General features: G+C 44.9%; 1 protein-coding gene across 13 annotated transcripts in view; it reads right to left on the bottom strand.

The window, feature by feature from the left end:
* NHSL1 (NHS like 1) overlaps positions 1-13,907 on the bottom strand; it is a 165,984-nt gene that overhangs the window by 46,173 nt on the left and 105,904 nt on the right. For 11 of the 13 annotated variants that reach the window (XM_031611128.2, XM_090135704.1, XM_090135714.1 and 8 more), the window contains one exon: positions 1,715-1,867. In XM_031611128.2, coding sequence (XP_031466988.2) covers positions 1,715-1,867 — 153 coding nt within the window. Of the gene's footprint in view, positions 1-1,714; positions 1,868-4,326; positions 4,836-13,907 lie in introns of those variants that run through there. The other 2 variants (XM_090135712.1, XM_031611144.2) reach the window with 2 other exon arrangements.

Here is a 13,907-nt window from a genome sequence, read left to right as displayed (position 1 = left end):
GAAAGAAACATGGCCTGGGAAAGAGCATGAGGCAAAACATAAACAAATGAGAGCAGAATTCTGTTGACTATGTCAGGAGCTTGAGGTCTGCTGAAGGCATCATGGTTTCATCCCTCTATCTCAACAACTACCTGAAAGTAAGAAACTGAAATCCAGCTCAATGGAGTCTTGTACTACACATGCCAGTTTTATTTAATACAAATGTCTAATTGGTTAATTCTTGTAGCACTGAATAGGTTTTGTTTTTATAAAGAGAACCAGCTCTAGAGAAAAACCCCATCAGACAGAAATAATTTCAGATTTGTAAGCTGGGCTAAGCAGCATATGTTTCAAAAATGGAACTTGAAAAAAAAAAAGTGGATCCAAATTTATTGAAGTAGGTGACACAGATAACGTACAAAAAATAAAGTACAAAAAAAATTAGAACAGCATTTTAGCCTGGTCCCATCACAGAATAAAAAACAGATGAATGAGTTGTTAATGCATACAAAAAACTAAGTGCAAGTAGTATTATTTTTAATCTTAAAGAGGAATTTTTTTTTTTTTTTGAAAGAACTCACATCTGTAATGGAACAGTAAATGTTTCAAGGCTAAAGCACTGCACAAATGCATTAATCCAATAATAAGTACAGAGGACACACAGGCTATCTGCTGAGCCATGCGTGAGCTAATAACTCCAGCTGTCAAGACTGCCCTATTAAATGATAACAAAAGGCACCCAGTAAGAGATGGTGAAAAATTAATTAACCGGAGAAACAGCAAGCAAAATAACACATTGCAGCCAAACACTTCCCCATTCACACATACAGAATGAAGTTTTCTCCATGTTTAAAAAGCAGAAATGTAGTGTTAAGCAAACAAAATTATACCATTCCTTTAAATCAAGTTAACTCTGTAAGCTATCAAATACCTGTGGTTCCAGCTGAAATGAAAAGGGACTCAATATGAGCTGGCTCTTAGCAGGGAAATCCTCTTTGTCAAATAACCAACATAAAGAAAACTCTTGTGTTAACAATTTCCCGAACATGGATGTAAAGCTCTACTTTCCAATTTCCCTTCTGGTCCAGAGACAGCTGTTTCTACAAGCCTTCTCCACACACACTCCCAGTCTGCCCATGTCCGCAGGGCTGCACGAACATAACACCACACCTTCTGCACCACAGAGTGCAGGCACACCCCCCAACAAAGGTGCTAAGGTGAGAAATTGGTCCTCAGGAAAACACTGCACCCTTCTGCAAGGAATAAGATACACTACTTAGTGATTCCTTGCGAGTGCCCTATTCCCTGCTTCTTTTCTCTGCCCTTAATCCCTTTTCCAACTTTTCACAAACAGTCAAAAAATGGCATGGCATGGCTACAGAAGTTCCTGAATGACATACCTCTGATTTGGTTTTTATACTGAAGCATAAATGGAATCATTCAGGACTTACTAAAATAGAAGGCATCAGTCTGAAGCAATTCAAAGACTCAATGAAAATGGCAAAAAAAACCCCTAAGCTTTCCACTTCTCCATTCCACAGTACCAATCTACCAGGTAACAAATTTCCTTGTTATTTGATGGAGGAAAAATACTTAAGCTACTGGTAAACCCCACTCAGTGCTCCTGCTGTGCTGCAGAAAAAGACGACAAGTTTCTTCTGAAGTCTGCAACTTGGATAAGTTTACAAGGACTGTGGCAAAAACTACCATGTTTTTAGTATCAGAAACATCTCACCTCTCAGTACTGACTTGAGGTTCAGCTTTGCTTGCCGGTGCAAGTCCTCCACACAAGGTGGTCTTGAGGAAGGCAGGAACACATTTTCCTGCTGGTGCCATGGAGCAGTGTAATGGACAGTCCATCTGCTCTCTTCATCTAAGTTGGAAACAGCTGCGGACAGAGAGAAAAAAAAGTAAGTGCTACTGCAGACAGGTCTATCATGTAACCCCGTACACATGTTTTGTCATGCATCATCTTGAAATTGAGAAGACCGTTTATCACCATGGTCCTATCAAAACACTATTTAGACCCTTACTTCCTTAACAATCAAAAGACCTCTCACTTCTGGAACTATAAATGGCTTAGGCCGGAAGGGACCTTAAAGCCCATCCAGTTCCAAGCCCCCTTCCACCCACCAGGCTGTTCAGGGCCCCATCCAACCTGGACCTAAACATCTCCAGGAATGGGGCAGCCACAATTTCTCTGGGCAACCTGTTCCACTGCCTCATCACCCTATGAGTAAAGAATATCTTCCTAACAGCTAACAAATTTCCCTTTTTTTAGTTTAAAGCCATTCCTCCCTATCCTATCATTATTAGAACAAGTAGAAAGTCAGCCCCTTCCTTCTTATAAACTCCCTTCAAGTACTGGAAAGCTGCAATGAGGTGCCCCCAGAGCCTTCTCGTCCCAGTACCTCAAACTTCTTTCACAGGAGAAGTAAATGTATTCTCTTGAGGGTGTGTAGGAAACTCCCTTTCATCCTCCTGTGTTTTCACTTGCTAATGCATTTATTGTGGACCTGAAAGACTATTTTTCTGCCCACTAACTCCCAGTCACTGCAAATGAAATCAGTTTTCTTGTCCCTGATCCTGCCAGGAGCCTCCTCCAGCTCAAGGGTGACCCTGAAAATGTGACAGCCACTATGAGAGATTAGGACAGGTTCATTTGTATTGTGAAATAACCTTCCCCGACCTCACACTCACACAAACCAGGAACTCAAATTCAACGGAAGTCAACAAATCAGCTTCTTTACATTTCCATGAATGAAAAGCAGGCTTGGACAACAGCAGCTCAACAGGCAAACACTGCTCAGAGCACAGCAGCAATGAGTAGGGATGGCACCAGTCACCATATATGAAAACACCACAATGACATTGCTCAGGTTCAAAGTTCCCTACAGACCGCCAGCAAAAATCAGCCATCATGCATAAGTCTAAGATTTGCTTATCATTTATCTTTCCCGAGAAAGAGCCATTACCTTTTGTTTAAAGTTTATCATCAATAAAAACTTTTACAGTTGAATGGTCTTATCCCTCCACCCCTTAATAAGAGGAAAAGGGCAGCTGGGGGTCATATTTTACAATCCCCCAGGCACTGTTTGGCCTTCAGCCAGCATGCTGCATATCCTTGCTTTTAGCTCTCTGAAGCAGGAAAAAACCAAACCACTACAGCTGCGTCTCCTTCAGAGCACCTGCTCTGCTGGCTCAGCCCTATGGCACTGGCCTTGCTAGCAGCCCCACATCCTCCCTCGCTCTGCTGGCTGCCTGCAGCACCCACCAGCGATGTTCTTGCAGTGTGCAGAAGCTTAGAAGAAATACGAGCCACTGTCTACTGGTGTCTGAGAAATGGCTCTGCCTCTAACACAGCGCATCTGCTGGGATGAGCTTGGATGGAAATAATCTGGGCTCATTAAAGATCGTAAGCTATGCCTTAAACTTCAAAACCTATCTAAAACACAATGCTGCTTTGTCCTTAAAGGTTCTGGGGAGCAGGAAAGTCCTTAAAAAAAAAAAAAAAAAAAAAAAAGGTGTGGAAATTCATTTAAGATTAGTGTCAGAGCTCAGAAAGTTTCCAAAGAATGGTTCTTGATCATTCCATCCATAGGACAGCCTGATCCCATACCCCACCCATCCCTTAGCACTGGGTGCAGGTGTCCTTGTAACCAGAGGGCACATCTATCACCACCCACCCAGACACCACCCCACCCCTTACAGCAGCACCCGGCCCTGCCCTAAGGCAGGCAGCAGGTTTACTCAGCGCCCTGCCATAAAATCATGGACTCATCGCGGTTGGGATCACCCAGTCCAACCACAGACTGACGTACCCATTCCAGACTGTGGGAGGAGGGAGGGGGGCAGCCAGGCCTGCCACACCAAAGCTCCTGCTCACCACAGGTGCCCAACAAACCCACTGCACAGAAACGCAGAGTATTTTCCCAAACTCTCACTCCCTCGTGCAATTTGTACACCTTCACGAATTAAATTAAGTTAAATTAAGAACTGCAATTCACCTGAAATCCATCCTGTCGTTAGGTCAGGTGTTAAAGACGTTCCCAGCAGAAGCAGCGGGGCAGTGCAGTGCAGGTGGGAGGCTGCCCCAAACCTCGCTCCCCACACCCTGCACCCACGGGCATCCCCTGCGAGCCTGGCTGCTGCCCCACCACACAAAGAGCCTCACGGGAGTTGACCCAGAAGCCCTAAGCAGACATCCTATAAGGCTGCATCTACACATAACCAAGTATTCAACAAAGTGGCATAAATCACAACAACACGACACAGAAGCCAGAGCCGCGCTCTCCTGCGAGGCTCCGCTGCTCCCCACAAGGACCGCCAGCACGCACAGCTACTTACTCTTCCTCTTGAAAAGTTTCATGAGAGATTTAAGCTTTGTGTTGATGAAAACCACCATTTTCAAGGTGTTTTGCTGCGATCTCGGAGCTTAAAACAAATAAGAAGCCGGAGCTGCAGAAAGGTGTCTGGTTTCCGGACCGATCCTGATGAAACCGTACCGATTTCTCCTCTTCAGAGTTCCCCCTCCTCCCTTTTTTCCCCACTAAATCCCAACTTTAGATACGTCTGGATCTAAAACGCATGGAACCATTTCCAATCCTTCAGCCTCGAAGCCTCCTCCTCAAGTGCAATCCCGTGGGCTGGCGACAGCCACTTTCCATATGCAAAATAGAGGGGGAGGAAAAAAGTTAATTATTATTCACAACCCCCCCCCCAAAAAAAAAAAAAACGGCTTTGAGGCTCACGGCGCGCTCCTCATCCTCTCCAAGTCGGGTGGCTGAGGAAAGGAAGGGTTGGGGAGGCGATCCCTTTGCTGCCCATAGCTGCTGCGGCCGTGCCCGGTGTGCCCAGGGGAGGGAGCGGGGCCGGGGGTGGCGGGGAGGGGCCGGGCGGAGCGGCCGCTCCGCCCGGCCCCTCCCCGCCACCCCCGGCCCAAGGCTTTTATTTTTTGCATCAGTGTGCTCAGCAGGGCGTGCCCTTCGCACAATGTTAAGGCTCGAGGAGCGAGCCCTCCATCACAATGTAAGCTGCCTCGCGTTAACAATGGGAAGGATTTTTCCTCAGGGAGAAGAAAACAGCCGGCAGCGGGGGTCTGGGGCTGACCCCAAAGCCGCAGCAGGACACACAGCCTCTGCAGCGTGAAAAGCAGATGCTCTTCAAGAACTCAATCCAAGCTTAACCATATCCCCGATATTCAGCACCGCTCAGCAAATAACACAAAGTGCCTCCACCGGCATCTGAACACTACTGGTGTTAGCAGCATTCCCCCAATTCCATAGAATGCGCACTCACAACACAGGTTTGACACATGAACTGCCATGAGCAGTAGGACCTTCCAGCTGCTCCCATAGACTGGCTCACTGTGCCATGGTGCCTTTACGTTTCTAGATTTCCATCACACAACTTACACAAAAACTGCTGCTGACATAAAAACCCCGATAACAAGATGGCTATTCATTCATATATTACCTTGTTTCACACACCAAAGACTTGAAACCGTCACTCTCCCTGCACAAATGCTCCGTAAATCTTTTCCTGACTTGTAGACTTCATCCTAAACGAAGCTGGTGCTGCCTCTCAGGATGAAGCACTGGAATAGGCTCCTCAGGGAGGTAGTTGAGTCACCATCCCTAAATGTGCTCAAAAAACATTTGGATGTGGTGCTCAGGGACATGATTGAGCAGAGGTTTGTTAGAGTTAGGATAGTATGATCAGACTGTGGTTGCACTTGATGGTCTTTCCAACCTTGAGCAGTTCTATGATTCTATGAATTCTTGTAGATGTTCCTGTTCATAGAATCACTCAGTTTGAAAAAGACCTTAAAGATCATCAAGTCCAACAACGACCTAACCATACTACCCTAACTAACAACCCCCTGCTAAATCATGTTCCCGTGGACTTGTGAGCATTCAGCTTTCAGAGCATGTCCAAAACTATCACTGCAGAGGGTTGGACTAAATGACCTTTAAGGATACCTTCCACAGAATCACAGAATTGTTTGAGTTGAACTTAAACCATCTTTGTTACATGCCAGAAACTGGATTACCCAAATATAGGGTAAACTGGTGGGGTCCTGGCAATCACTTCAAAGCAATTAGTTGTTTTCTTCACTGAACTCACGCAATGCTATCCCCCTTAGCATTTTACCATTACCCATTCATCATTAAACCCATCTGAGATGCACTCTCACTGGACACATCGTGAAGGTGGGTCCAGAATGCCTCTGTCTGCATCTCTAGCAGCACTGCCATGCAGTGGCACACCTGGAAGGTGAGGACTCCTTTCCTAATGTGGCGTTGATCTTTTGGGGGATGTAGCGTCTCTAAGTTGGAAGAAGAAACACAGTCCATTTCCACAGGAAAAGGCAACCATTTCAAGCTGGCAAGTGTGGGAGACTGTGCTTCTGGAAGTGACACAGGTCGTCTCCGAGGCCTTTATGCATTTCTCAGAGGTTTTCAAGTCCCATGTATGGGCTTCATCCCCATTTCAGGCTCAGGTTTCCATGTACTGATATGTTATAAGGCTACTTTGGACAGTTGTGGAAACTTTCTCTTTTCACCATGGGCTGCAGCTTGTCCAAGTTGAGGGTTGCTCTGAGTCATCCCCTAGCCAGAAGCATTCTGAAAACAAGCACTTAATGGCAGTCATCAAGCCCTGATCTCCAGACAAAGTTATTCAAAACTAGTAAGAGACATAGGATGTTGTCTGCCTTTTGTCTTCCCTCCATCTTCCCTGTGGCCAATGCTGGTCAAGTGGCCAACCATCAGAAATCAGTACCAGGAGGTGATTCCCCAAGAGAAATGCCAGTCGGTGCTGGCACTCACATCCTTCAGCCTGCCCTGGGTGAACAATCATCAAAAACTCTTCTCCACTGGAGGCAAATCCAGTGGCTTCCATGAAATTCAGCACGTTGTCTCAATGCAACCCTTTCGAAAAACTTCATGGAATAACAGTTGGCTCTGATGGTAGTTCTCTGAGAGCACAAAGCAGGCACTAAGTGGGCTTCTCTATGGGACTGTTAAAGAAAATATATATTGCCAACCCAACAGTAAAAATCAAATACACACAAGCAAAACAAAATAACAATTAAACCACCCTGGCAGAAAGATTGTTACAGTTTGTTCTGGTGGGATAAAGCCAGCCCCAGCAGCAGGTGTGCACATTCTGCCCCACCAGTTCTTTACAAGCGGTGACTCACAGTCTGCTGGCACACCTGCCAGCTCACCTTGGGCCAGTTAATATTAACCTACCTCAGAAAAATGGTGACTCTCATTTGCCATCTCACATGGATACAAGCACAAGCAACACAGAAAGGTTGCTGGAAGATTCCAGCAAATGCTAATTCTGGAGGGATCATTTAGTTTAGAAGTTTTACCTAGAAGAAGCTCCATCCTAACAAACAAGTCAGAGACCAAGGCAAAGGAGAGGCAAACAGGAGCCGCTTCAAATCGTGAACACACTGTCAAAACTGTGTTTTTGGTTCACGTATAGCAGCTTTCAAGCTGTGATCAGCTTAACTGTGCTTCCTTTTCTCCTACCAAAATGATTTTTATTGGTTTTGCTTTTAAGCCTCATTTATAGTAAAGACCATCAATGTCCTCAATAGGCATATGAGAACAGATGAGTGTCTGTGTCTGCAGGGACTGCCTGAAACATCGCAGCCCCCCACCCTCTGCCCCTCTCCCCTCTTTGGAGGGAGGTTTCCAGCTGACCTGTTCTATGACAGCCATCTGGGACTGCCACCCCTTGACATTCCCAGCAACACAAAACATTAGCAACCAAGAAACAATCTGTACATATGCAGCTTCCACAGAAATATTTCACACCACCCACTGGGGCCTGGAAAGGAGGGCCCTGGCCCCTGCCCTATTTGTAACTCAATACTCTGCACCTTGCACCACTGCACCTGATGTGCTGAGGAAGCTGAGAAATGTTACCACTACTTTTTTTTAAGAAGAGATGAGCCCAACAGATATGAAATTCATGACATAACACTACCAGACAGATGTATCACCATCTCAAACTGTAAGCTGTCAGCCTCAGAAATTTTCTTCGGGCAACAGAAAAACCCTCCATTAAACAAATGTGTAGTATCGGTGATGTTTTAGGCAGGGGAATAAAGTAAGAACGTGCAACTGAGCTGGGAACTGCATGTGAGAGCTGTTCCACTGAGTCTCTTCACAATGACCAAAGGGAAAAGATAAAATGCTGCTAAGCTGATGTGCTCTAAACAACGAGATAGGCTTGCAGTGAGTTCCCACCACACTGCTCTGGCAGCACGCAAGGAACACTGCTGGTAAAGCCACTTTCACTGCGTTCCTGCAGGGCTGGGCCAGATGCTCAGGACTGCACTCCATCACCTTGTCTGTCCCTCCACACAGCTATAGGTGCCAGGGCAAGCAGCTGCCAGACTGAGCCAGCACCTAACAGGCCCCCCCCACCAGTGGATGCACCCACTGGGCGAGCCCGAGCCAAGATTAAGTACTTCCTGCAGGTTACAAGGCTCCGTCTGGTTCCAGATAAACACCAGGCCACCCTAAAAACCGTGCCTTGACTTCTACTTGAGAGCGCTGTGATCAGGAGAAGAAAGAAGCATAAAGCGCCTATGATAAGAAATGCTGAACATAGCTTTGCCCAAACTTTACTCCTGCTCTAGCTACCTTCACCCATGCCATCATTTGCTACTGTTTAAAGGTCCCTTCAGCCCACAGGAATCAATAATTTATGATTATAAGGGCTTTTTCCCCTCCTTTCAGAGCCAATCGTGTCTGGCCATCTCCCGGCACAAAAGTGTTCCCCCAGAGGCCATCCACCCGCCCCAGGCAGGGGCATCAGCCGCCCTCCTCTCCCCAACTCACAATGGCCTCTTTCAAGGCACCCTCGGCCTCGTGAAGCACGATACTTCTTCCCCTGTCAGCAAGAAATCGTCATTCATCGACTCATCGGAAGAGGAGGACCAGAATGCAAGGCGAGAGGGAACAAAGGAGGAGGAGTATTTCACCCCAAAGCAGCCACAAGGGACGAGAGGGACTCGTGGCCCAGCGAATCATGGAATTGTTGGAAAAGACCACTAACATCATCCACTAAGATGTCTGCACACTAAGATGTGCAAACATCCAAGTCGCAGGGAAGAGCCGAGTGTCTCCATGCAGGCAACAACGGCGAAGGTACTGCCCTGAAGAGAGCCCCCCACACCATTTGTTCATCCATCGGGGGCTGCCAGGGAAAGGCGAGACAGAGAAGCAGCATAGCCTAAGCCGGGGAGGACAGAAAAGCAGCAGACTGATTGATCTGATGATCCTATTTAGGTCACAGCACAATAAAGCTAATTCATTCCTTTTGCAATTCAAAACATCTTGCCACAGATCCTCTGTCATGCAAACACATCACCAGAGTGAAAAGGGAGAATTCTGGCAGAGCTGCACGCAGACAAAAGAGAAACTTCTTGTGGTTAGAGCATCTCCTGACACTGTATCTGCAGACAGGAGCACAGATAACGGTAGTGAATGTGCGATTCTGTTGAATGTCTTTGTTTTGAATTGCAGGGCACAATCCTCTTCCCTTTGGCCATTTCTGAACTAAGACAACATCAGCTCTCAGAGGAATACTTCGCTCACTCTCCATAGGAACACTCCTTTAAAATTCCACCGGAGAGTATTCTGATTTTAAATTCCAAACCTACCTTAATGCTCCTCAAGAACTGAGCAGAAGTGACTCCAGCAAGTAAGCTCATCTTTACAAAATCTCGAGTTTTGTTTGGTCTAGAAATGCACCGTAGTAAAGATACTTCTCTGAGTAAGAGATGGAAAAAACATCACCACCACGTGAAACCAACAAAACCAGACTGCACAAACACACAAACTTTTGCCCTGTGCTGTCTCCTAGTTGGGTCTGTAATTCCATCTTCAGCAGCTGCACACTTGTGGACCCACACTAATATCCAACAGATTTCTTATATTAATCTCAGTCTGCATTCTCTTTAGGAGTGTCCCGAAGGGGACACACTCCCCACTCATTTCACTTATTTAAAGTCACAGAAAGAATTCTTGCAGCATACCTCAATCCCCCCCTCCCAACATTGCACTTTGCAACATATGTAGTTATATATGGATTATCCTGGGACAAGGAAATAGCAGATATATATACACACATATTTTTAAGCTCTGAGACACTTATAAAATTAGGCTGGCAAGTCCTTCGGCTTCTTAAGAAGTTTGCAATCTGTACATGAAAAAACCTAAAATCCTTCCAACCTAACAGCCTTCGCACAAATGTTAATTCAAAAATCAAGCAGGGCTTGGTCTGTCTCACACAGCAAGTTGAGAAAGTTTTGTATTTTAGTTAGAAACTTGCAAAAATTCCCCCAAAAGTGCATCTGTACAATGCAGTAGTATAATGACAACTAAAAGCTAAGGTTCACAAACAACTGATGGATTTTGGTACTTTCCCTGAAGTTGTTGATATTGACAAAGTCTGAAAAGCTGGGCACGTTTCAATTAAATGTTGGCACAATCTACCTTGAAAAACAACATCCTCCAACTAAACTGATCCTGCCTATGTAACAGCCACCTAATAGCGGTGTTGCAGGAGTCAGTGGTCTACTTCAAGCTGCTAAGGAAAATAATGAGCCAGCATCCATGCCATAGCATCTCCAGAGGATGGCTCTGGCTGCCCATGCATCTGTTCACCCCAGACATCATCAAATACCAATAGATCTGGAGAACAAATTTTAAGATGACCTTTGTGTAGTCAGCATTTTCTTTTTAGAAACTCTCAACAAATACTTTAAATTGAAAGGGAAGTCTCACCAGTTCATGCTTCTAATTGGTTGCATTTTCAAAATGTATGATGTGGATGATAACTTAAAGATTAAGAGAGGCAGAGATGGAAATACCCTTGCTGTTAATCATACAAATTCCAGCAAACCTCCCAAAGTGCTGTGTTCAGTCAGCATTCACAGCTGAAAAGCTGCTCTTCATTTGCTCCTTAGCAAAATGCACCTGGTGGTTTAAGTGATGCTTCTGTGAAAAAGTGCCTTGACACCAAACATCTTCAGAGTGGACCTGTGGGAACACCAGCTATCAAGGTTTTTAATACCGTGGTAATGGTTTCAACAAATAAATATGTGGAGGCATTACTCAAACAGAGGCTTCACCGTCTACTTCACCAAAAGATAATATACAAAAAGACAAAAAAACAAACAAACAAAAAAAAAAACCAACACAGAGATTCTCTCTACTCCTGAATTAGGCTCGCCATTTCTGCCTCCATGTTCTTCCAGAAAGGGAAAAAAAAGTGCCCTGCTTTCTCATACAGGACCCCTATTATAGATCTCTACAGTTCTTGTTTTAAAGAACCTAGTTATTCCTTGCTATGGGCAGAGAACGCCAGAAAACTGAAAAATCAATAAAGTTTTAACATCAAGGGGCTTAATGTGCAGAAATATCATCAGTTTGCCAGCCTAGAGAACAAGCTTTCAACAAACACCTGTCTTCTACAGCTCAGCCCTTCTTAAAACATACCAGTACCTGGCATTTAGGAGACAGTGAGATGGTAGCAAAGAAATACCAGTACTTAACTACTGCTATGCAAACGACTATGAACAAGCCCTGGCATCTCCAGACAGTTGATAAAACTATTGTGCTTACCAGTGGTTGCATTTTTAAAACTATTTACAATTATCCAAATTTAACTTTGGGTTACAAATTTGTCTAAATAATTATTCATTACTTACAGCTTGAGCTACTACAGAATGGGACCTGGACAGCATTTTGCATCACAAGCTATTGGGGAGAGAAGAGAGGAGTGACTTAGAAGAGCCAGGTGAGAAACATTTGGGAGCAGCCCCAGGGCAGGTTCCAGCCTGGAAGGGAGATGATTTGAATGTAAAGGAGAAGGTGTGGCTCAATAACAGTTGATGTGAATAAAGTTTACACCTCAGGAAAACAAATCAATAAAACGAAAGCTATCTTTTTCTCAAAAATGTTCTGCAAAATGTATTATGTATGAAGATCCTCTTCCTTATTTTTGTCCTTATGGATTATGATAAAAGCAGGTCTAGCCTATCACATCTTTTATGGACACTGCAATAGAGCACTAAGCAAATTTTGGTCCAAAATGAAGACATTAAAGCATCGTATTCACATTAGCCCTAGAAGTGCTTCTTTTTCTGTCAGGGCAATTAGCACCCTGCTCCTCTTCTGATTACTTAAGCCCTGACAGGACAAGGAAGCATCACACATGGGAAAAAGCTTGCTCAAACCTTCAGCTACTGGGCATAAAGCAGTGTCTTTTCTCTGATGCTATCAATTATTTACATTAAAGATGGCTCCCACCACCTGCCTGGGGACTTGCTCGCACTGTCCCTTGCTCTGGCCGCACCACCAGGCTCACTGTGGCAAACAGAAGTACAGCAGCCCACTGAAGGCAGGTGCTGAAAAAGCCACGAGGGGTCATTCAGCTGGCAGAGGTGGCAACCTCCCTTTGGAAGTGCTGCCCAATTGCAAGGTTAAATAGGGACAGGTCATAAAGGTGTAGAAAGACATTTATGTAACTGTTCGCGCATTCTGGCAGTGACAAACATGCTCAGGGAGGAGTGGGACACTTTCCCATTCAACAGCAGCAGAGGGCCTCTGCAGCCCTTTGTATCAAACCTCTGTTCCTAAACTTCTTGTTGAAATGCCTGAAAGACAGCTGGCCAGCCTGAGCACTACAGCAGAGGAGTACAAGCAGTCAGTATGGCTCAGATCAGAAATCAAAAGAATGAGGAGACGAGACGCCCAGGATGAGCAGAGAGTGATCAACACAGTATCTACACACTTTTCTGCCTTCTCCCAAAGTTCTGTTCCAAGCAATGCCTGTTTATATTCCCCTAGCAAGGACAAGACATAGCTACCAACTGAGGTGGCTGCCAGCATCTTGAAGAACAGTTTCCAAACAGAAGAGAGGACCTGCAGCCCTACAGCTCCAAGCAAACACTCTGGGGAATTCTGCCTTTAAACTACTAACGCTCAGCCCCCTGCATGTCTGCGTGTGCTCAGAAGATGTGCTGAGGCTGATTAAGTACCGTTCGGCTGCGGCCGCAGAATTGGCATCGTGGGGTTTCAGATTTATTCTCTCTCAATGACTCCAGGTCAGTCGACAAGTGAGAAGCTGTGTTTGTAACTGCTGTAGCTGCAAGCACCGCGGGCAATCCAAAATTCAAGCTGTGTCTTTCCAATCATGCATCATCCCCACAATCCAGATCCCATTGCACTGTATTACAGCATCAATTGAGATGTAACTGTGATGAGCCACGTAAACCATTCCTCTGATGAAAAAGATAACAGCCTCTGTGTCCCAATTTCTGGGTAGGCACAAGAATATGATTTTTATTGTTTAGTACCACATATTCTTACAATAGACTGGATCCAGAATACTTTTCAATTGCTTGTCATTAATTTCCTAACTGTGCAACCCTTGTGCCTTTACAGTAGAATTTGAATACTGTATTTTTTTGCACAAGATGTAAATTAAAACAAATTGCCCCCTCCTCCATTTTTTTTTTTTTTAATAATCAATTTCTCCCAATTGCAACTCTTCAGAGAGACTTAGGAATTCAAGGAAAATGCCATCTGTTGGCAAAGAGGTGAGACTAAACCCTTCCTGTAGAAATACTTTACATTACCCAAGCAGACACATTTAAACAACCAGCGACCTTGAGTTTAGGATGCATCACGGAACATAAAATGCATGTAACCTGCCTGCAAAGGAGATCTGTAGTGTTAGTGAAAAAAATAAAATAAAAAAGTATCTTCCTCAACGAAGGAAGTGAAATTGACCATTTTCCATTTTTTACTATATACTGCTTAGATGGCAGTCTAAAATGAGCTAATACTCAAATAACAAGAGCTGGTTCTTTCCTCCAGCGCACTGTTTAAAGT

The sequence above is a fragment of the Phasianus colchicus genome, chromosome 2 (assembly GCF_987193195.1).
Source record: "Phasianus colchicus chromosome 2, bPhaCol1.hap1.1, whole genome shotgun sequence".
Classification (NCBI taxonomy): Eukaryota; Metazoa; Chordata; class Aves; order Galliformes; family Phasianidae; genus Phasianus; species Phasianus colchicus.
Note: the sequence above shows the minus strand (reverse complement) of the source record. Positions and strands in the feature narration are given on the sequence as shown.